This window comes from Lytechinus variegatus, chromosome 2 (genome assembly GCF_018143015.1).
Source record: "Lytechinus variegatus isolate NC3 chromosome 2, Lvar_3.0, whole genome shotgun sequence".
Lineage (NCBI taxonomy): Eukaryota > Metazoa > Echinodermata > Echinoidea > Temnopleuroida > Toxopneustidae > Lytechinus > Lytechinus variegatus.
In genome coordinates, this window is record NC_054741.1 from 48,578,751 (window position 1) to 48,603,558 (window position 24,808).

At 35.9% G+C, this 24,808-nt stretch overlaps 1 protein-coding gene and 1 long non-coding RNA gene across 3 annotated transcripts; both read left to right on the plus strand.

The window, feature by feature from the left end:
• Nucleotides 1–1,103: 1,103 nt before the first annotated feature.
• Nucleotides 1,104–6,983, plus strand: LOC121409491. Its single transcript, XR_005969167.1, has 3 exons — nucleotides 1,104–1,142; nucleotides 1,893–1,956; nucleotides 6,399–6,983. It is a non-coding gene; the product is annotated as an uncharacterized LOC121409491 (long non-coding RNA).
• A 4,454-nt stretch (nucleotides 6,984–11,437) lies between these two features.
• LOC121408226 lies at nucleotides 11,438–23,030 on the plus strand. Of its 2 annotated transcripts, none has more exons than XM_041599620.1 (10): nucleotides 11,438–11,779; nucleotides 12,850–13,147; nucleotides 14,063–14,261; nucleotides 15,745–15,792; nucleotides 16,611–16,661; nucleotides 17,366–17,477; nucleotides 17,855–18,044; nucleotides 19,996–20,105; nucleotides 20,905–20,952; nucleotides 21,472–23,030. In XM_041599620.1, exons 2-10 carry the CDS (start codon nucleotides 13,022–13,024, stop codon nucleotides 21,614–21,616), a joined length of 1,029 nt encoding a protein of 342 aa, XP_041455554.1. In that variant the 5' UTR covers nucleotides 11,438–11,779; nucleotides 12,850–13,021; the 3' UTR covers nucleotides 21,617–23,030. The 2 variants fall into 2 exon arrangements, with proteins under 2 accessions (XP_041455554.1, XP_041455553.1); XM_041599619.1 differs by having other exon boundaries at nucleotides 11,438–11,770.
• Nucleotides 23,031–24,808: the final 1,778 nt, after the last annotated feature.

Below are 24,808 nucleotides of genomic sequence, written 5' to 3' on the forward strand. Positions count from 1 at the left end.
GCCTAGGGCCTATGTGTTCATCACTCCTGGTGCTCGCATATTGTCTGTTTAATGAGATAAATATTCCTGTTCAAAGGGATCAAATGGCACCAAAATATTACGTTTTCGCGCTCGCATCATTTGGTTAATAGATATGAATGGTCTTAATGAATTCCTACAGAAAAGCCTTAGAATGCCCATCATGTATAAATATAGCTAATTTTTCAGCTCGCGCTTCGCGCTCGCAATTTTTGATTAGTGAGATACATACCATGTTCATGATAACAATGACTTTATATGTTTAGATGTAATTCTGTCCCCTTTTCAGGTCTGAAACGTCTGAATATCAAAAGTTTTCAGCTCATTTTTTTTGCTGGTGCCCCCATGCCGTTATCCACGGTACGCCACTGGGGGCACATCCCCTCATCAGGCGAAAGTGCGCACGTTAGAGCTGTTGCGTCAAATTTAGCTGGTACATCCCCCCTCCCCCAACAAAATGCTTTTGGCTTCGGCCCTAATCGTAATACGTATCGAGGACCGACCCCACTGGAAATAAGCTTTCGATCTTTTGTGGGTCATCATCTGCAAGCCTGTTGTTTTAATGTTACTGTATATGTTGTAGTGACTTGCCCAATAAAATCAATCTACCAGGCCGAATCATAAAAATTACACGAAGTGTGTTACTTGGCATGTCGATTTGTAACCGCTTATTCATAAGAGTCGTCGGACTTGGAATTTGATTTGATTTTTTATTTGATTTATTTATTTTCTTCTTCATAACAATGTATTTTAACATGAACATAACAAATAAATTTTTTACAATAAATCAAGCATATATATATCACTGAACATAAAAATCAGTAGCAGAAGATGGATTGCCATTGTAAGCAAACAAAAAAATGCTAGAAAATATGACAAACCGAAACATAATCAGTTACATAATCATATTATGAGCAGAATTATATGGATGAATGCGAATCAAGCCTATTAAATAGGCTTAACGTATCTCGCGTCTTACTTAAGTTTAATTTTTTACTGTAGTTAGATAGAAAATAATTCACAAATGTCAGTATAGGAAGCCTGATTCGTTTTGAAACGGGACGTTTAACAAATTTTTCCATTATAGAATTGGCGCCTCATGGAGTTAGAGTCAATGCAGTGAAGTAAGTATGACGTTATCATGTTTCTCTATTATGTTAACTCAACTACCGACTCGCTATTTATTTTGAATTCAATATAATTATGAAAAACCAATTTCTTTTCAATTTTAGTAGAGTATAAAATTATGAGATGATAAAATGAAACCCCTTAATCACGACAATATAAGAAAACAATTGTGACTATTGGGATTTGCATGTTGCTGGGATATCAAACCCCGTTAATATTGCATCGCACTGTTGGATTATCGTATTTTAAATAAGAAAATATATATAGCGACAGTTTGAAGTCATTGATTCCATTATTTCAACACAACGTCATTACTTTCTCCTTTCCCCTTCCCATTTCTTCTTCTTATTCCCTCGCTTATTTCCCTATTCGTCCCCTTGTAGTTTTCCTTTTATTTTCTTCCCCTGTTCACTCCCTCATCCTTTTCCTCTCTTTCCCCCTTTATTCTTTCGCATCTATCTTTCTCTCACCTTTTTTGCACTTCCTTGGGGTTTCTTGGGGTTGGGGCTCAAAGCCTTTGGCTTCTAATTGGCTGTCTTTTTCTTGGTCACCTTGGGTGTTGATTTCTTCTATTCCCTTTTCTCCCCTTTCTTCCTTTTCTTCTTCTCTCTTTTTTTCCCCCTCTTCCCCTCTCTCCGTTCAATTTCTTTCCTTCTCCTGTCCCTATATTCCCTATAGATATTTCATCCTTTTTCAGTTGTTTGGTAAATTTCTATTTGATAAAAATCAATGCATTTGTTTTTTAGCGGTGGTATTTTTCCGACTAAGATCTTCAAAAGAAGTGGGATGACAGATGAAGGGGTATCAGAGGTAGGTGAATTATAAGGCCCTCCAATTAAAGGGAGTCAAGGCATGGCTGTTCCTGGGGGACACGAGGCAGAACAATTTTTCTAAGAAAATTGATAGCGAGGGACCGAAGCGACCGAGCTTATCAAGGGGGCACATATGCATTTTGTAAAGTAAAAATATTTCGTTGAACACATTTGTGTTTTTTATTTTTGAAAATTTTATGTAAAAAATGTGTCTAAAAAGAAGGGGCTACTGCCCCCTTCCCCCGCTGCGTATGGCAATGAGTCCTCGTCGTGATCCAGTCCGCACCTAAAAGATATGCAAAAACATCAGGTGAAGGCGCTTCTTACCGAGAAACGTCATGATTTTTTTTATGTTGGTTTCCGGGGTATAGGAATAAGTTTTATTTGCAAGTGTTTGCTTTTCCAAGAAAAATGTTCAAACCAATTCTACTTGGAGTAAGTGATTGCCCCAATGGAGTACATTTTCATGGGCCCCCGAATTCATGAAATCCTTTTCCCGCCGCTAAAAGAGTACTATACTATATCATTTTTTAAATGTAAAATCAGAATAAAGTATATGTAAAAGCATGAAACTGGGAGTCCTGGGGGAGCTGCGTGATATACAGCACCCCCCCCCTGGAAATCAGGCTAGTATGCTAAAATGTCTAGATTTGATAGATTTTCCGTCATTTAGAGGCAATAACCACCCTTTGATCATTTTTCTCTGGACAAAGCCCCCATCAGCATAATAAAAAATCGTTCTCTCGCAGGGCCCTGAAACCATATTAATGGCAATTAATGAAAATCGGAAAATATTGCAGTTATTTTTAAGCTGATGACGTGACATGCGAGCAATAAACTGCTGGTTTTCAGAAACTTGAAAATTAGATTACCTGATCATTCAATATAGCGATTGAATTATTGATAGCAGAGCCCAAAGCCAATTAAGACCGAAGCCAGAATAGGCCGAGGACAAAGACAGTAGTCCAGGATAGGCCCCATAGAAACTTGACCAAACCTTGTTTTTTTTATATATACAATATTTTTTGATGGTTTCTTGTCAATTCGAGGGTGCTGATTACGAATCTGGATGATGCCACTCGTGTAACCTTGAGCATTTTCCGCAAATTGGCAAAATCCAATATGGCCGCCAAAATATGCAAATTACCCATAAAAATACTAAAATTGTCTATGAAATGCATGGAAGCGTGTGGCAGGAGTAAAATACACTCTGAAAAAATAATTTTTGACCAAATATTTTTTTCCTGATATTCAAAATGGCCGCCATAGTCCATTGTATACTCTATTATGTACAATATGAATAGGGAAAACTAATTTTTACAAAAATGAGCACTAAACCGCAAAAAATCGCGATATATGAACAAAGTAATATATGCAAATCATCATTACTAACGAGATATATCATTTATTATGTCATAAATGGGAACATTTCTGTATTTTGATGTCTAAAATGGCCGCCACTGGCCCAAACAGTATTGCGTACAACGGCAATGGGGGCCAAAAAATTCACAAGAGTGATCACTAAAATGCATATTATTAAGATTAAACGAGTGGAATACTGACTAAAAACATAATTGTTAACAAAATATATTATTAATATGCCATGTATGTGATGAATGTTGTATTTAGATATTCAAAATGGCTGCCAAATGCCCTAAAAGCATTATCCACAATGAGAAAGTGGGGCAAAGAAATCACAAGTCAAGAGTGATCACTAAAATGCATATTATATGTGATAAATTCACGGGATACTGTTTAAAAACGTATTTTCTAACGAAATACATCATTCAGGTTTAAAGTTTGTGTTAAATACTGTATTTTTACTTTCAAAATGGCCGCCAGAGACATTAACAGTGTTATGCACAATGCAAAGTGGGAAACCAATATGAGCACCATAAATGCAGGTATTAGTGATCTATGAGTAAAATATTGTCTGAAAGCATAATTTCTATTAAGAGATATCATTTATTATGCCAGATAGGTGATAGATACTGTTATTGGAAAGTCAAAATGGCCGCTACAGGCCCTACGATATTATGCACAATGTGAATGGGAACAAATTATTTCAGCATAATTTGGCTTTGCCTGGCCAATTGGGGATGTATGAGTGAAATATCGTCTGAAAACATGATTTATAACAAAATATATGATATCTTATGTAATTTATGTGATAAATGCTGTATTTTGACATTCAAAATGGCCGCCATAATCCCTATATTTATCATGTTCAGTGCGAATGGAGAAACTAATTTTCACAAGAGTGAGAATCATGAAATGCATATGACTGTGATATACGAGTAAAAATATTGTCTTAAACATGATTTCTAACTAAATACATCACATTTTGGTTGTGGAGGTTATGAATGCTGTACTTTGAAATCCAAAATGGCTGCCATAGGTCCTAAAAGTATTATGTACATTGTAATAGACATATAATTTTGACAGAATTTGGCTTTGTTTGACTCTAAATATTGCCTATAATTGTGAATTCTGATGCAAGGGTGAAATATTGTCTAACACCATGGTTTCTAACGAGATATATCATAATGTTGTGTATTTAAGGTGATAAACACTGCATTTATTAATTGAAAATGGCCAACATAAGCCCTTATCGTATAATATACAATTTGAGTGTAGACAAATAATGTTCACAAAAAGGGCATATGGCAGCCATTTTGTATGTTGAAATACAGTATTTATCACATAAATTACATAAGAGATGATATATTTTGTCATAAATCATGTTTTCAGACGATATTTCACTCACACATCACCATTTGGCCAAGCAAAGCCAAATTCTGATGAAATAATTTGTTCCCATTCACATTGTGCATAATATCTTAAGGGCCTGTAGCGGCCATTTTGATTTTCCAATAACAGTATTTATCACCTAACTGGCAGAATAAATGATATTTCTTAATAGAAATCATGCTTTCAGACAATATTTTACTCATAGATCACTAATACTTGCATTTATGGTGCTAATATTGGTTTCCCACTTTGCATTGTGCATAATACTGTTAATGTCTCTGGCGGCCATTTTGAAAGTAAAAATACAGTATTTAACACAAACTTTAAACCTGAATGATATATTTCGTTAGAAAATATGTGTTTTAAACAGTATCCCATTAATTTATCACATATATATGCATTTTAGTGAATTCTCGTGATTTTTTTGCCCCTCTTTCTCATTGTGCATAATGCTTTTAGGGCCTTTGGCAGCCATTTTGAATATCTAAATACAACATTCATCACATACATGGCATATTAATAATATATTTCGTTAACAATTATGTTTTTAGTCAGTATTCCACTCGTTTAATCTTAATAATATGCATTTTAGTGATCACTCTTGTGAATTTTTTGGCCCCCATTGCCATTGTACGTAATACTGTGTGGGCCAGTGGCGGCCATTTTAGATATCAAAATACAGAAATATTCCCATTTATGATATAATAAATTATATATTTCTTTAGTAATAACAATTACAATTTTGCATATATCACTTCGTTCATACATCGCGATTTCTTTGCGGTTTAGTGCTCACTTTTGTGAAAGCTAGTTTTCCTATTTATATTGTACATAATGTAGTATACAATGGACTATGGCGGCCATTTTAAATATGAGGAAAATAAATATTTTTTCAAAATTGTTTTTTCAGGGAGTATCTCACTCCTGCCACACAATTTCATGCATTTCGTAGCCAATGTGCGGACAATTTTAGGATTTTTTTATGGGTCATAATTGGATTTTGCCAATTTGCGGAAAATGCTCAAGGTTACACGAGTGGCATCATTCAGATTCGTAATCAGCACCCTCGAATTGACAAGACACCATCAAAAAATATTATATATATAAAAAAACAAGGTTACGCCTCTTCTATCCTGGACTACAGGGGACAAACGCCAAGTCCAAGAATTCCGTCTCCGAGGGCAGAACTCCACAACCCAACTAGGACATAACGAATGATACATAGCCACACCATCAATAGTAGCATGACATGATTTTAAACACTACCCAAATACCACTCGATCAGAATCAAGACGATCATAAATACGTGGCAATTTTTAGAATTTATGTTTTTTTAAATGGGATGCAGCATATATATACACCTGCCTGCATGCATGACATCAATTTTTCAATGTCGGTTTTGCTTGAAAAAACAAACACGACAGACGATTTGAACATAAAAATCGTATGAGAGTATCACAATGCTCGATCTGCTCACCGTGACAAATTTAAAATATTTTTTTCAAACAAATGAGTAAATAAAAACTTTGAGGACAATATCATTGTAAACGAATTATGCACGATACATTTTTGTGTAGAACCTGTATCTTTTCCTTGAAATAAATGTTTGGTTTGGCGTTGATTATTTTGATTAATGAAGAAAAACATGTACCTTATTATTTTTTGTTGTTGCTATTCAATTGATCACAGTTTTATGAATACTGCAAGACGGTTCATGCAATGGGAAGGATCGGAAAGCTTGAGGAGTCTTCTCGACTGATCGCGTTCCTTGCGTCCAGTGATTCGTCTTTTACCACCGGAGAAACAGTCGGTACTGATGGAGGGCTTCATCTGTTAGTCAATGCGGCCCCGGTCAATTCTATTGATGATTGATCCTTTTGAGTCATTTTAAAAGAGGGAAAGGTCAAACAAGCTGAAATTTTCATCAAACTCAGACGTAATAAAATAAGGTTATGGCATTTTGAAGTTCGCTTAATTTAGATCAAGATATTGAGGGAGAGTGAAAATACTTCTTTTATTTCTTTCAATAATATATACATGTAAAAACATACAAATATCATACATTATTTTGAACATAAAATCATGAAACATTCAGATGAGATTTTAAAAAAAATAATGAAAGAAAAAGGTATCCCAAAAAGCCTCAAAGGCTTGACAGTGTATATCCAATGTTGGTTTTAACATTTAACAAAATTTTAATGAAACATATTTCCTCATGTGACTGACGTGGAATAAAACAATAGTTTTCTTCGCAATAAAGCATATACACCCATAGGCGGATCCAGGGGGGGCCCGAGGGGCCCGTGCCCCCCCCCCCCCCACCCCTATTGGCGGAGCAAAAAAAAGAAAAAAAAGTGGAAAAGAAAGGAAAAAAGAAAAAGAAGGCAAAAGAGAGGAGAAAAGAAGGAAGACATGCAAGCATATGAGGAGGAAGATGAGTGAATAAAATACGATGATGGGAAGACTTTGAAAATAATTTCTAACAAAATCTTTCATGTGGGGATATATATTTTTCGCTCGCGCTTCGCGCTCGTATTGCCTTTTAGGTGATATCTTGCTCAATATGGACCTCAAAGTTAAAATATCAAATTTTGAAGTCAATATACAAAACATATTTCAGCTGGGAAATTGAACTTTCATTATTCTGTTTTATTTACAAATTTCTGTTTTATGGTCTGAATATTAACAATTTCTGCCTGCGCTGCGCGCTCGCAAAATTTGATTTGTCAGGTACCTATCATTTTCCTGTATTTCATAAAGTTCTCAAAATATCCCTATTTAGGTCAGATTTTCAAAACGTATCAGCTAGCGCTGCACGCTCGCATTTTGATTAGTGAGTTATGTTTATCTCAATATTAATTCTAAAACAAACTACTTAAAATCACCATTTGATGACAATTAATCATAAATTTCTGCTCGCGATTTGCGCTCGCATTGATAGATATTAAACTCATGCATCTTATGCATATTACAAAAGTGCTTTAAATGTCCAGTTTTCAGGCCATAATATTAATAGATTTCGCACTCTCATGCTTAGGAAGAGAAATAGGAAGATATTCATCATTTTCTAATATGATGACATAATGTCCTTAAAGAATATCCCGGTCCTATGTCATAAACTCAAAGTAATTATAATGAAAAATATCAGCTCTGTTTTAACTGTGATCCTTTTTCACCTCACAATTTTTCCACAAAGTGCTTGCAATACAGAGCTTAAAGTGACCCCTTTTCAGATCGGAATATCAGATATTTTTAGCTCGCGCTTTGCGCTCGCTTGATTGATTTTCATGATGAAAAAAGGTATTTAGAATACCCAAATTCTAGGTCGAAATCTGAAACACACGTTTATTCAGATACGCGGCTTGTTCTCCATTTAAATAATTATCCAGTTTTAGATCACAATATAAAAAAATTGCTCGCGCTTTTTGCTCGCATTATTAATGTATGAAAAGTGTCCAGAATTTGTCCGCTCGCGCTTCGCTCTTGCATCAGTACTGTTAATTTTTTGTCTTATCCTTTCCACGATTACAAAAAGTGCTTAAAATTTCCATTATTCAGGTGGAAATGTCAAAAATTTTCAGCTCGCGCTTCGCGCTCGCAATATTTGAATGTTGAAATATGTAACGTCTTTCATGGCTAAGTCCAAGCAGTCCATAACAGGTACGTTTTCGATTAGCTCAAAACGTATATAACAATTTTCCGCTCGCGCTCTGCGCTCGCATTAATAATGTAAAGAAGATCCCCACTTCCTCATCCTTTTCATGATTTATAAAACTTGAATAGAGCGTCTCGTTCAGTAGGTCTAAATCACGAAATTTTTTGCTCACGCTTCGCGCTCGCACCAATTGTTTAATTATATATCTATTCTGTTAAGTTACAAAAAAGTGCTTAGAATTTCCATTCCTTACGGGTAAAAATGTCAAAAATTTTCAGCTCGCGCTTCGCACTCGCATTGTTTGATTTTTTTTATAATATGTAGCGTCTTCATCATGGCTAACTGCAAGCAAGTCCTTAACAGTACCTTTTCCATCAGTTCATTTCTGCTCGCGCTTCATGTTCGTAATAATTATTCACTTGCATACACATCTTTTTTCAGGATAACAAACATTGCCCAGAATGTTCAAAACTTTAGGAAGAAGTACATAAGATCCCCCCCAAAAAAAATAACAAATAGCTCACGATTCGCGCTCGCATTATATAAATAAGGATTATGGTATTATATATGTTTATTCATAAGAATAAAGCTAATAAGTGACTATATTAGGACTACCCATTTAAAGAAACCAAAAATCCCGGCAAATATCATATTTGAGTGGCCGATCGGGGAAAATATGGCTGAAAAAAAATTCCGGCCCCCCCCCCCTATTGGCGAAGGCTGGATCCGCCCCTGCACACCTCCCTCTTAAAAAGAATAACATTAAAATAACAAGCGGTAATGTTTTGACTTTTATACTATTGACAATGGCTTCAGTCAAATAGGTCAAGTCCATGATCATGCACAATGATATATTTTATATTAAAATACAAAAGAAATAGGAATGTATGTGACAACATTATAGCCCCCTTATTTGATTTACATAGTACAACCCATTACCGGCGTGGATAATGGGATAATGTTACACTGCAAAAACACCGATGTTGATTTAACACCAGCCCGGAATCTATGTTCACACCAGAGAAGTGTTAAACAACACCAGTTTCGTTCTGGTCTAACATCAGAAAGGTGTTTATACAACATCAATTAGTATATTAAAACAGTATCGGTTTGATTCCAAACTGGTGTTGTTTCAATACTTCTCTGGTGTGTGTGCCCCCCCCCCCCATTTGAAAGTGATCTACCTTTTTTCCCCCTTTTCTTTGCTTGTCAATATTTTCCTCATGAAAATTTGCCCCCCCCCCCTCTTTGGTAAACCTTGTATCAAAGAAACAAATCAATGATTTTATTTTGTTCGAGTTATTATGTTTGCATTTTTTTCTATTTGTATTTTCTTGGGGTAAGGAGTATGTGCATATTTCGTTTTTAGATCGAATCCGGATGTTGGAATTCGGTCATCACGCTCTGAACTCTCCCTCCCTCGATACCTCCTTCGGTCCCTCCCTTCCGCTTTATTTCCCCTCTTCATATACTCTCGTTTAAGTACGAGTCGTAACTAATTAAATTTAGAATGTTTTTTCTTCATAAAAATAACGAAAATAAACGAATTACATATGAAAAATACGTGTGTAAACTATGTATATTGTATTGTATTCGTTTATTGTATTTCGTTTTAGGGATCTGCAACTAGTTTCGTTGGATCCCTATAATTATTTTTGTATTATTTGTAGATTTAATTTACCCGATTTCTTTTATATTTGCATCTGTATATTCATGTCTTTTCGAACTGTGTTTTTATTGGGTGGAAATTGAATTAAAGCTTGAAATAGATTAATATAAGATGTACATAGGCCTGCGTATGCATGCAGTTCTCTGAGAGTATTTCAAATTTTGATAACGAAAATAATCCAACATACAAAAAGTAACTTGTTGCACCCGCATGTGAAATACATGGATTTACTTGTCAAATTTTCCTATAGAAAAAATGTGCCCCCCTTTGAAAAATCCTGGATCCCCCCCCCCCCTAACAGAGGATTAGAATTGCACCTTCCACTGAATCCGCGCAGATGCAACAACTCATTTTCCAGAGAGGTGATGGATTTCGGTTTATGTTGTAACAAGTGCCCTAATCATATGATAATGAAACAATGAAAAAGGGCGATTCCATGCGTGTCGTACAGGACATTTAATTTCTAGTTTCCTAGCCGAATGCTTGAGCAATAAAATATTCTTTGTTGTCAATAATAAAGCAATGGTGGGTAGTCATGTAAAAAACTGATGACCAACACAAAAAAAAAATGATTGTGGGTAAAATAGGTGACTGAAATGTTGTGTGTCGTACGGGACGCATCAGTGCAAAAATATCCCGTACGACACGCAACATTTTAAGCTCTAATTCACCTATGGACAACATGTTTTTGTTGGTTGTCAGTTTTTGCATGTCTACCCAGTAGTTATTCAATATTACCACAAAGTAAATTGAAGTTTTTCGTTCGTTTGGACAGCAGGTTGAAAAAGTTGTGAAAATGTCTGATTATTTTCTAGCATGCCGGGAATTACCCAAAATCGAATTGCGAGTAGAAGAATTTGTGCTCGTGTTAACCTCTTGTTATGCAGGTAATGCTTTTATATAATAGGTTGACAGTTTTTCTTTTTCCAATTCTACTTCCCTTTTGCTCATTCAATTTCGTTTTATCAGTCGGCCTAACCATAAATTATATATAGCTAACCCCAATTTCCCCTTTTTCTTTTTGTGCGCCGCAATAGATTGGTGCTGCAGCTTTAGCTCTCTACCTGGGCGTTGTGGCGTGCGCCTGTAATCCAAGCTGTGGGGAAGTTACAAAATTGATGCAGAGGTTCGAGGTTCGAGCCCTGGTCACGTCTTTCGGATGGTGACGTTAAAGGTCGGTCCCAGACGTAAATAATCATACCTGATTGATACACGTCTGACAAAACTAAAATACACACACACACATCTCCCTGGGTCTGCCTGTGCAGAAAACTAAAAATAATGCTAAACTTTATGTTTACACCCACTCCACGCACCCCATCCCTTTCCATCTCCTCCAGACCTGTCTTTCCCCGTACCCCTCCCACAATTCAGCCGAGCCTCGCCTAGCCGCGGATGAGCGAATGTTATTTATTGTATGTTGCCAGGCAGCGGAGTTAATTTGTTTTCGCCGAATGCAACACTGCCATCACAATGTACGTTGATGCGCACAGTTTCCTAAATAAAGGGGTCAGCGAAATTAGTAAACACGATCCTGCAATATCTCTATGCAATACAATTCGCAATGCATTAAACCTACAATAATAATCTGCATAAGGATTTTACATTCGCGACAAAACATTGCCACGACGGTGATATTGTAATGCGATAGCAGCTTATTTTACCACGATTTGGAGAGGAATTAAAACTTGGAAACTAAGTTAGATCTGCAGGAGTGCCGCGGTATTTAAAGCTATGGTCATGATGGTGAGTTTACATTGTAAAATTAGCTGGCTAAACCAGCAATATCAATCATATTTAAGTTTTTTCTTAAGGAGCTCCGCTCCGGACCGCTTCACGGGCCGGAACTCCCTGCATGATGGTGCCTTGGTGGTCCCCAACTACAGTCTGCGCACCTTTTGAGTTAAGAATTTTTTATTTTATTCTTTCAGGTAATAATGTTCTTTATATTATTATATTGATTACATGTATGTCTAAGAGTATCACATTTCTCATACAAATTAAAGAAATATAGGATTTTCTTGGAAAAAACCTTGGCTTGAGACGTGGGCATTGAGACTTTGAGTCATTTTTCTACTGCCTACCCTAGACGTCTACTGGAGTACCGGTACTGGAGTGGTACTAGTGGTAGGACCTAATTCAGGTACCCCGCTCATGTCTGCACACCCATTCACCATGTTCACTTTGCTCTCTAAAAAGCATTGGAGACTAGAGTAGCCAGGAGGAGGCTCCTAGATTCTAGAGAGTAAAATTCTAAAAATAATTTACTAACGAATAACGTGTGCTTGCATCACATAATATACCGGTATGTGCGTGTAGATTCTATCAGAACTAAAAACAAACTTTCTCCCCGGAGATTTCTACTTTCCTTAAAAAAAAAAAAAGATCTTGAAAATCTAGCCCTGAATCATGTAAATGAGATACAACTTCATTTCCGAGAATTCTACGGTATTGATTTCATTTTTAAACAAGAATTCATTAAAAAAAACAAGGAAAATATTTAGATGGGAAAAGCTTGCTGCGATGTTTACGTCACCATCTTGTTTCTTTTTGTAACTTTCTGCATACGGACATGTTTAAGAAAGCGCCCTTTTCGAGAGAAAAGGTGCCCTTCCCTTGGCGCCCCCCTTCCCTTTCAACTTCACTCCGCTGCCCCTATATTGTACATTGGCTACATGTATTTGGACTGCAGTTGGGAGCCCTTTTCGTGTCAGTCTCAAGAACTGTCTTCATGTCTCTTGACTGAGACTTCATCGTGGTGGTAGTACCATAATGTTAAACAATGTTTTTTTTCTCATTTTTTCTCCTTTTTGCAGATGCATAGAACAACTGAGAATCTCCATTGAGTATCATCCAGACAACGATTCAAACAACTGACCAAAGCACTCTTGTGAACCAGATTTTTACTTGTAACATACAACTTTGGGAATATAATCTTGTCATTGGGAATTGATATAAAGGAACCTATTAGACGATTTATGAACACGAATGGAAACCCAGATGCCTGTTACATCAATGAGCCTACCCCCATTGCAGAATCTACCGCAATGGCCTAGGGTTCATACCCTGGATAAAGCACGCTATCCCAAGCCATTCCTTAAAGATCAAATTCAGGTGAGAGCTCAAAGTGTTTTACTCAGTTTCATTCTGTCCCACATTGATTTGGCTGTTAGTTAGACACAGGTCCTGTTGCAAATTGCAGAGAAAGTAATCTCATTCTAGTTTGACAGGTTATGAATCTTTTTTAAAAATGATGATAGGTACATGAAGCATTTTAGATAGGGTAAATTCATGGATGAACTTACATTTTGCTAATTTTAGTTGATATCTTGTGAGAGCAACAGTAGCTTGAGAGTGAGGGGACATTAAAGCCAGTTTGGCTTGACCAATCATAAATTACATTTAATTCGCTGATGCCAGAAAACCATTGAGAATACTGAAAGATCTGTTACTGCAAGGCTCAGCAGATTATTACATTAAATTTCCAAGTGAACAAGTGCTTAAGGGCCACCGCACACCTTACGACCCGACTGGCTTGCGACTGAGTGAGGGGAGATATGACGTCACAGCTCTTGTCAGCTTGAGCGTCGCATACCGGTCAGAGACAAGTCGCAAGGAAAATCGTAAGGATTTGATAAGTCCAATCCTTATGACTAGATCGCAAGCTCAATCCAACTTCCAGCCAATCAAACAGCAGAGTTGCAAGACACGTATATGATAAACAACATGCATACACAGTAGTAAGCAAAAAGCGCATGCTTGAGTCACAGATCAGATCGCAAGGTGTGTGGTGTCGAGGCTTATGACTACCTTGCGATTCATCTCCCCTCACTCAGTCGCAAGCCGGTCGCAGACCAGTCAGGTCGTAAGGTGTGCGATGGTCTTAAGAGGCATTAATCATTTACAGTATGTTTTCTGAATTTTTTTTGTGTGTACATGAAATTGATCTTGTGTTTGCAGTCCTTTCTCCCCCTTCCTCACACAATCATACTGAAAATAACTCTTAACTGATTTATTTTGTCATTACAGGTATTGCCAGCCCCTCTTTCCCCGAAAGGTTTCATGCAAGATACGCTGAGTGTGGATGGTACGCTGTCTACAGTAGACGTAGATCCTCACCAAAGACAGCAGCATCTTGAGAGAAGCATTGAATTCTTGAAGAGACAGCAAAGAGATGTGCTTAGCAGTCTTCATGAAGAAATTGATGCCCTCAAGAGAGAAAATAAAGGTGGGGTTTTTTTCATCATTGTTTTGGCCTGTATTCTGAAGTCCGGTTTAATCTAAACTCTGGTTTTAAGTTGCGGTTTAAGCCAGTTGTTACATAAATCTATAACAGTAGAGGTTCAATGTATCAGCTCATTTGACTCCCAAAACATTATTTGCCTAGGAAGGATAAGTATGACAGTTGTCTTTGCCATTAAAGAATTAGTAAAGAGCACAGTAAACAAAATTTTGGAACATTTGGCTTCCCATAATTTGGTCTAAGTTAAACCAGACTTCAGAGTACAGGCCAGTGTGTCATATTGAGGCAGCACGGGTAAAATAATTAACGGGTAAAATAATTAATAGACTTGAATGCTTTGGACATTTGACAAGAGGAGAGACAAATCATTAGCTCCAGGGGATGTAATTTCTTGTCACCTGGATGAAAATAAATCCATTTATGTATGACAAATACAAATCAGGGGTGGTATTCTGAAAATTGTCTTAACTTTTCTCTTAACTTTTCTTGTAAGTCAGCAAGATAACAGCGCGCTAAAATTCTCTTAAATTGGTATTCTGAAAATTGTCTTATCTCTGTAAGGACGTCCCCTATTTTATTTCTGACACGCCCAATATTCTGTCATCAACCAATTATTAAGCTTGTTATATGCTTAGGCCAACCAATAGAAGCATCTCTTCTTAAAAATAATGAAGCGCATTGTTGATATGAGGCGTAATTTCCTTGCGCCCCCCGACGCTTATGCTTGTGCGCTTCTGTGCTAAAAATACACGTGGCTTTTCTCAAAGATATATTTTCTCTGAAAAGATTCATCATCTCGAATACCAATTTGTAATTGCTGAAAAGTCTACCAATCCGTCATTATAATGTCTTTTGAATGTCTCCTTTTGTAAAACATGATGTTCTTGCGGGATGCAGCAAGAAATAATTATTGCAGACGGGCAAATATCGCATGCAACAATAAGTTACAATAGCCCCCCACCTCTTGTAAATTTTATTGTATTTTCCAAGGAAGTTAAGAGAACGTAAAGATAAGAGAATTTTCGGAATAGCTTGTAACTCGATATTCTATCTTGCGCACAGACATAATATGCACCAATTATACATTTACGCATTTTCATATCTCTGACATCATACGCGCTCAGTGAAAGTTACAAGAAAAGTTAAGACAATTTTCGGAATACGGATTTTATTGTAACTCTAAAGATACAAGAATATTTCTCTTAAGACAATTTTCAGAATACGGCGTCAGTTCTCCATTATGGGTAACCACCTCACAGAAGACAGAGAAAGACTTGAGAGGAGGGAAAATGTGGAGGAATCAGAAGATACAAAAAAGTGGAATATTTGAATAATCCCAAGGACAGAAAAGCAAATGTAGAAATGATTTGCCCTAAAAGAGAACAAGTGGGTGAAGAATGATATTAACTCGACTCTTGAGTATGGAATATTCCAAATAACCGTTGATATCATTGTTGTTGTTTTACAGAGCTCCATTTTAAAGTTATTATGAATGGAACGGAATCTCCTAACGCAGGTAAGAATTACACATATGCAAGTAAACCAAATCTATAGTGCCTTGTTCCAAAAGTTAAGGCCTGAGATCACAAAGTTGGTCTAAAAAATGTGGGAGTGAAACCATGGTTTATAAACACGAATTCCATGCGTAGCATGCTGTGATAAAAGTGTGCGTTATGTGATACATTCTCAAATGATACAAAACCACCTTTGTAAAGTCGGGCCTAGATAAAACCATTCATGAAAAATACACCAGTTACATTTTTCAGGCGTGTGTTTAGCCGATTTTAGGGGGGGGGGTTAATTTGTTATTTTTAAAAGTTTTTTTGGGGGGATTATACTTGAGGACTTTTTTTGTTCAACATATTTTTGATAGATATTCAAATACATCAAACTGCAATCTAGGCTGCTATCAACCAACTTATGTTATAACAAGTAATTCCATTTTCTGTGTGTCTGTTTAGAGGATAATTTCTCAATGGCAGTGCAATATGACTTTACATGTATCTTGACAGAAACAGAATATGAAATATACTTCTTGTATATGTACATGTACTGTTGTACAGTACATATATGTGAACTCTTATTGTAGCTATAAACAAAATGATAATTTTATACCCTTCTTGAATCATCCAAATAAAAGTAGTATCCCTCATTGTTAACTTCAATTTCAATTTTACTGTGTTAACAAATGACAAATAATTTGTTTAAAATATATTCTAATTTTTCAACAACTTTATTTCATATTAAACTTGAATGTTACAAATGTCTAATACTGAATTCATAATTGCATTCCAAGACTCCTATTTCCCTTCTTGATTTTTTTTCCATTTACAGATTTATCAGGCTCACCATTAAAGTCAGATGGCAGTAAAAGTGGTTCTCCCTGTAAGTGGCATTCATTTATTTTAAAGGAATTTACAGTAAAATGAAAAATTTTGTTGTTTTGCCTACTGACTTAAGGGTAGAGCTCTAAAAATCAAAGGAACAATCGGAAAAGGAAGAGAGATGGAAAAATATCTCACTCACTTTGCCCATTTTCATTGCATCATTAAAACTGTTTGATGCACAATGTTTAAATGAAACCGTTAAACTCTTGATATGATAATATTAGGTATCCTATATTCACTTTTTGAAAAATTTTCAGATGTTTTTATTCTAGAAATCAAATTAAATGACTTATCATAGAGGTGCCGAAAGAATACAGTCAAATGAAAAGAAAGAAGTGAATTTATTATGAAAAGATGTATTTGGTGTTTGGACAGTTTTCATAGGATTTTTTCAAAATCCTGGTGTTTCGATTATCAAAAGTATGGGACATTTTAAATCTTTTAAGAATACTGTGCATATGTGCCCTAAGTGGACAACAGTTGATTCTGAATAAGATGTACTTCCATATAGTGGCCCAAGTTGAAGCAGTTTTTCAGACCAGATAAGCAGTAATGCAAAAGAAAATGAAATTTCACCCAAGACAAATTTATATCCTTGTCCTTTAGGTATCTGACTTGAGCAGTTTCCTGTAATTTTGTGGATTTTATTCCCTTTAGAATGGAAAAAAAGTATTTTATTGATGCATGCATTGTAATTCTCAGCTCACAAGAAGGACCAGATGAGAACAGTAAAGGAACTTACAGCCGGGTTACAAGAAGCTAGGAACCTCAATGCATATCTTCAGCAACGACTCAAAGAAACGCTAGAGAAAAGGTAAATATAGAATTCCAAAGTAAGTCATATTATTACTTTGGCAATTTCAGTAACTATACAGCAAGTACTCGTTCTTACATGCTGTCGGTGCATCACAAACAACATTCCTAAATCATTTTGAGATAGTTTCTTTTGCGCTTTAAGCTCGTAATAAAAGAGAACACCTTTCCCTGAAGCGTGCCAAAACTGACAAATTGTCATTGTTAGTATATACATGTAACTGAGGAGACCAGTGCTTCTAAGCCAATCAACTCTAGCATTACAATGAAATTTTCAGAGTTGATTATTAAGTCAATGCTGACAACTTACATGAAAGACCTCAAAAAATAAAGTTTTACCTTTTGATTTGATTTGTTGTTCCGCTTCATTTTATACAGACCCCAGAGTCAAGAGACCGGTCAGCAAACCAGCCCCCATCATAGTGCTATCTCACCCCTCCTACCGGTCAGTCTGAACCCTCTTCAGGTCCAGGCAGCAGGTGACCCTCACCCTAGGCCTCCAACCCTTGAAGAATGTTCACAGATCATCAGGCATATGAAAGATAGCCATGAGCGACAGGGTCAAGAGGTAAGAAGGCCTGTAAATGTGCTTCATTTTGTTTTATATTCACTTCTCAGATAGTATACAAATAGCGAATAGGCATGAGTGCGATGGTGCGAGATGTCACTGAATAGAGTCTTTCACCGAATGCGTAATCCCGCACCATTGCACGAATAAGAATATTTGCTATTTGTGTTCTACAACGCCTCGGACTTTAGCGAAAATATCGGGGATAAGGGAGTTTTTTTCTTGCAGTATCTAAGAAAGCACATGACCTCGGGCAGCATTGCGCATGTAGCCAGCAAGCTATGCACGCATTTAAACTTCATTTACTGAGCGCAATGAATTGAATCGTATTGTGACATCACCTCCCAAAGCCGTGCAACGGTACATTTTGCATGGTACGTCTTGCATGCAACGGTTCGAATGTTTTACATTCAGCTTCCCATTTGCTTGCGTACAATAAGCTAAGTAGGCGTTGTACAATCTAATATGACACGTGCTGAATCCATTTGGTCTACTTCTGATGTGAAGTATTTACTGTTTGGTCTGATTATGCTTATCTAATACACACCTAGTCCAATTTTCACTTAGTCTAATGCTCAATTGGTCTTATTTCCACTTCATTTACGTATTATTTTTTACTTTGTCAAATGAACTTTGGTTCCAAAATATTTCATCTAACCATATGTTAAATGGCGTTAGACCAAGTAGATATTGTCAAAATGGATATAGTCTTATAGGATATGAGACAAAATGGTTAATGAGCTAAATAGCAATAAGGCCAAATGAGACCAAAAGACGAACGAACAAGGATTCTATAGCCAATGTGAGATGAGACGTGGTGGAAAGTAGAAAAAGAGGGTGTAGACTGATCGACAATTCACTCTTCATTTCCTTGTGGCTGATCATAGACACCGTAAGAAGTGCAAAGAAACAAATTTGGCCTTATGCAACATTTCCCTGGTAGTATGCTCATGTCATGTTATGTTATAATGTGGTAAATGCGACCGTGCAGTATGAGAGCACATACCCAAATTTGACACGTCGGCCAGAATTCACAAAAGTGGTTTTGAAAACCCACGGTTGAATCCATGGTTTATGCAGATTGCCTGTATAAATTACGCTTAATTTAGCGCGTATCAGGCGCATGTATATAAAATGTCCAATGCTGATGCGCGCTTTTGTCACAGTGCGCCAAATTGACGCCTGTTACGGTGGTTATCCACGCTATTTTATTCGAGTCCATTGTTTGAAGTGTCGACTCATGAATAAAAACAGTGGACTCATGAATGAAATAGCGTGGATAACCATGGCAACAGGCATCAATTTGGTGTACTGTGACAAAAGCGCGCATCAGCATTGGACATTTAAATACACGCGGTAAAATGAGCGTAATTTATACAGGAAATCTGCATAAACCATGGACTCAACCGTGGGTTTTCAAAACCATCTTTGTGAATTTGATACGTTATGTCAAGAGTAAAGACTAGATTCCAAACTCTCTGTACATGTATGTGTCAAATAAGAGCAGCCACTGTATATGATTGAATCAAGTCTCACTACTTTAGACTCTGCATTATAGATTAACCATGCAGCAGAGTGTCAAATTTCTATCCATTTGTGATGATTGAGCTTTAGTTGTTTAGCAAGTCATGTTTGAAAAAAGTGATTTAAGTATTGATTGTATCTCTTAGGTTTCAAATCATTATATATCGTCTATAAAGCACACGGTTCATGTTTAAACCAAGGAGAGTGATCACTTACAGTGTGCAATCACAGTGTAATTGAAATGATAAAATGGGAGCTCGTTTACATTCATGCCTCCTAGAAATCAAGAATTTTGTTGATTTGTATGAAAAACCTAATTCACTTTTTTTTGCATGAGCGTCAACACCAATTGGCATTATATTGTAATGAATTACCTTCTCTCCTTTTCTCTCCATCGCTCGCTCTCTCTCTCTTGATCTTTGTGTAGTTGAATAGAATCAAGTCAGATCTTAAAGACGTGCTGTATTCGCACAAGTGGACTCCAGATGCATATCTCATGGCCAAGGCATACATTGCTGATGAACAGAATGTAGCTGGGTAAGTGAAAATTTAATTGCTTCCCATTTTCTTAGTTTACAAATGCGGCTGCATTATTTTGATTGTGTTTGTTTTTTTGCATGTTTTTACTCTTGTTTTTGTACACGTACAATGTACATTTGATAAAAGGTAAATGTGCCCATCCCTGCCCTTCTGAAAATATTAAAGATTAGAAATAAACAAAATAGATAAAAAAACAAAGTGATCAGTATTAATGAGCAATGGCATTAAGAGTATCAGAATAAGTCTGATTTGTCTGATGATAAAGGCAAAACAAAAATGATAATGAAGGCAAAACAAAGAGAAAAAAAGAGCTCAATGAAATATCCAAATAATAGTGTCAAAATTAGAAAAAGAACTTGAATTATGTAGCAAAATTATCATTTTTTTGTTTATTTTAATGTTACACAAATGATTTACATGGAGTAAGTGGTACAATGCACATACCTTCCTTGTTTATGGAGAGGCCTCCCTTCTCCCTCCCTTAATACCATTTAGGCTTTTAGCACCATAAAGGAGTACCACCTGCCACTGTGCTTGGCTTTCTCTACAAATCTCTCACATCGAAAACAGAATCCCTTGTAGTGATAAATTATTTGGATCATTATAGTTCTGCCTATATTTAATTGTACATAATAAAATTTGTCATAACTTCGGTTATTTTCATTTTATGATTATTTGTGTGTATTTTGATTGTTTGTCGGGGAGGAGGTGCTTCAGCACAATAATTCATTGAATAGTAAAAGTGCATCAGACTTTCTAAACTTCAATTTGTGCATATTTTTTCATTCTCTCTCAGGGATGCTAAACTACCTAAAATTGCTTTGAGGAATCCAACAAGAAAATTGTAAGTATTGTTTTGTAGCTATAATGTATTTTTTCATCAAAAATTCTGATTAGATATACTATATATTCTGTACAATTCATAAAACTGTTTTATTCCATTTATGATGGAAAACATGTTGATCAAAATATATTAATTCAATGAAGAATTGATTTATCAGACATTGCTTTTTCAAAGCTCAAAATGTCTGAAAAAAGAGGGGGGGAATCATTCTAATTTAAGCATTATTTCCCCTTAAAAAATTGTGAATTCATATTCAATCTTTCAAAGATACGTTTGGAAAGCATTAAAAATCAAATTGTAACATTAACCTCAGATTTAGTATATTCTTATATATTCTACACAGTTTCTTTCAGTATTGTATTTGTATGAGTTCTGACATAATTTATGATGACCCCACGACCCTTTTTCCAATCTTCAAAAATGTTGTGTTTAATGATGCTGGCAGTTACACTGTAATTGTAAAGTTTGGTAGAGAGGACAGCACACAGTTATTTTTTTCATGCTCTTCATTGTTCACAGGCCAGAAGGTGCCTTCAGTGTGACACGGGACAGCTTCTCGCTACCTCCCCTCACGCACACAATGGGAAACCGATATTCAGACCGACAGAAACGTGTGGAAGCCGTCAAGCGTGCGCGTCATCGCACAAAGGATCACAGCTTATGACGTCATTCGGATATCAATGCTTCAATGGACTAGTTAGAACAAACAATTTCTACACAAATAGTGAGCTGCTTGTGCACATGTGAATGCTAGCGTTTTATTGAACACTGAAAGGATTGAGGAGGAAGGAACACCTTTGACAAGTGATGGCCGAAAACCAGATGTCCTTGTCATAAAAATCAATCAATGACAATATTGCACTGAAATCTATCTACCTGCTAGTCAGATTATACGCTGAATAGAATTATGTGTATAGAGAGCGAGCTTGATAATATATTGTACATATAAATAGAAAAGTGATGGAAAGACTTTCCTGTAATGTATGTAAATTTTATATACAGATAACTGTCATTTTATATTTGGTTGTTGCTAGTATTTTTTTCCTAGATTTTTCCTCTCTTTAACTATTTTCATCATATTTTTTTCGCTTCAAGGAAGATTAAAAACACAAATTCACATTTAATAGAAACTACAATAAACTTTGGTTATTCACTAAAGCTGTATGCCTTGATGATATTGAGAGTATATCACATGATTTATACTGGTACATTTATGTACCCTTTGAATATAGTACAGACTTCTGAATGAACTTGTTGATAGAGGTATTACAATGTATATTTGTCATGATAATGTGCTTCAAATCATTTTCTTGCAAGATTGTTATTTTTCAAATAATGATTTTGCATCATGACTAGTATTAAGAATTTACAAGGGACTTTTGTTAATATAACTGCCTTTCATTGCTTTTCATTCAGAGATAAGGCACAATATAGTAATAGAGTACTTTAAGGACGAGTTATGCATATACATATATGTATATATTAGAAAAAATGCTTGAAAGTTGAATGGTCAAATTCAGATTTTTTCCTTGAAATTCTGAATGGTTTTGAGGCCTGTGCAAAGTAAAATGTATTAGCTATTACAATCAGAAGACACTAGTCCAGATTCTTTCCATTAGAGTTGACATTGTTCAAAAGTACTTATATGACAATTGCTCTGATTTTTGTGCCTGACCTGTACAAAACATGTCAATGGGAAGGCTGATCACAATTTTGTTAGCAGTGACAGATTCAATCTTGTTACATGGCATTTATGTGGTTTAGTGGTAACTGGTGACTCCTATTGTTTAATCAGAGGGGTGCAGATTTAGATCCCATCATTTCACCACCTGTCTTTGGCAAGACATTTATCTACATATACCTCTCTCAACCCAGGTGTTACATGGATTTGTGGAAGAAAGATGTGAACATATATGTTTTTGGCTTGCAATTTGTAGAGACTTTGACACTTCAATGGTCCCCAGGAGTTGAGATTGTGCATGCATCGTGTTTCGGTAATTTAGAATTTTTGTCTCACCTGCAAAGCAGAATGAGACTATAGGCGCCGCTTTTCCGACGGCGACGGCGTCAAAACCAAATCTTAACTGAAGGTTAAGTTTTTGAAATGACAGCATAGCTTAGAAATTATATGGACCTAGTTCATGAAACTTGGATGTAAGGTTAATCAAGTATTACTGAACATCCTGCTTGAGTTTCAGGTCACATGACAAAGGTCAAAGATCATTTAAGGTCAATGAACTTTGGCCATGTTGGGAGTATTTATTGAATTACCATCATATCCGTATAAGTGTATTTGTCTAGTTCATAAAATGTGGACATAAGAGTAATCAGGTATCAACGAATATCTTGTGCGAGTTTCAGGTCACATGACCAAGGTCAAATGTCAATGGACTTTGGCCATGTTGGGGGTATTTGATGAATTACCATCATAACTCTGAAGCATGGACATATGAGTCATCAAGTATCACTGAACATCTCAGGTTTCAGGTCACACAATGAAAGTCAAAGGTCATTTAAGGTTATTGAACTTTGGCCATTTTAGAGGTAATTATTAGATTGCTCAATGCTGTCATAACTTTCAAAGTCTATAGATATAGTGTATAAAATGTGGATATAGGGGTAATTAAGTATCACTGACAAGCTTTAGGTCACATGATCAAGGTCAAATATCAATGAACGTAGTATTGCATCATTATATGAATGGTGTTTTGGTGAATAATTATTTTATAGTAGTTTTCAGAGTGCACTGCTGCTATATTCAATCGTGTGATGCAGGTGAGACCGCCAGAGGCATTCTAGTTGTTGAGTGATCTCATCTTTATAGGGAAGGAAAATATCATTGAAATGGCTTGTATGATATCTGCATATCCATGTACTGTGCGCATTTGCTTCATCTGTGTTCCATAAATCATGGTTTGATTTAGTGGTACTCCAAATGAATCTGAGTAGTCAAAATATGACACAAATCTTTAAAACTTGATATTTGATTTTAATCAACAATTTGTTCTGTACTAAAACTATTGAAAATTGCCTTAGAATGATGTACTCTAATCATTTTAAAAAATTTCTTTTTCTTTTAATTCATTGCACAGACCAGAAATACAGTAAACTAATGTAACATAACATTATGCAGTACACATTTTTTTTCCCTTTTTTTTAAGATGTCACCTTTGGCTGCCCGTAATTAATAAACAGATTAAAACCCAGGTTTAAATTAGCATACATTTAGGAATCAGGAAAATTAAGAAAGTATTATGAAGATGCATGTACCATATGTGATATGACCCAATTGTCACATAATTTACCAGTCAAATCTAAGTCACATTTTGGCTATACTTGTATGTCTAATGGTCTAACACCACTTTCATGTAGTCTATATACTTAGATGTAGGGTGTGTGAATGAAATGTTCATTTTACAAAAAAGTGGAATGATAGGTAGACCAGGGGCCCATAACACATGAAGATTCGAAATCATCATAGAAGAATATCTTTATAATTGACTACAATGTACCATCAATCAATTGTGAAATTCAAGGATACAATGAATCACTCAACCTTTGTGTTACTGGACCCTGGAGTGTATTTTAGAGCAACTGGGCATTAGACTAAATGAAAATTAAAGGACAAGTCCACCTCAACAAAAAGTTGATTTGAATTAAAGTGATTGGTTAACATTGGTTTGACTTTTAAGAAATCTGAGCTAGAAGGTCACACTTGTCACCTGTGTCTGTGATATGTTACAAAAATGAAGCCCAGAAAAAATTGCGTTCGAAAATCATTATTTAGTGCTTCAAAAATTGAAATATAAAGTGACCGGAAACACCATCTTGATATCATCCCATACAGTTATGTGTA

Coding starts and splice junctions, on each gene's coding strand:
- LOC121408226 (XM_041599620.1), top strand. CDS start 13,022: ATGGAAACCCAGATGCCTGTTACATCAATGAGCCTACCCCCATTGCAG. Junction 17,478..17,854: donor AAAGAAACGCTAGAGAAAAG/GTAAATATAGAA, acceptor CATTTTATACAG/ACCCCAGAGTCAAGAGACCG. Junction 20,106..20,904: donor GATGAACAGAATGTAGCTGG/GTAAGTGAAAAT, acceptor ATTCTCTCTCAG/GGATGCTAAACTACCTAAAA.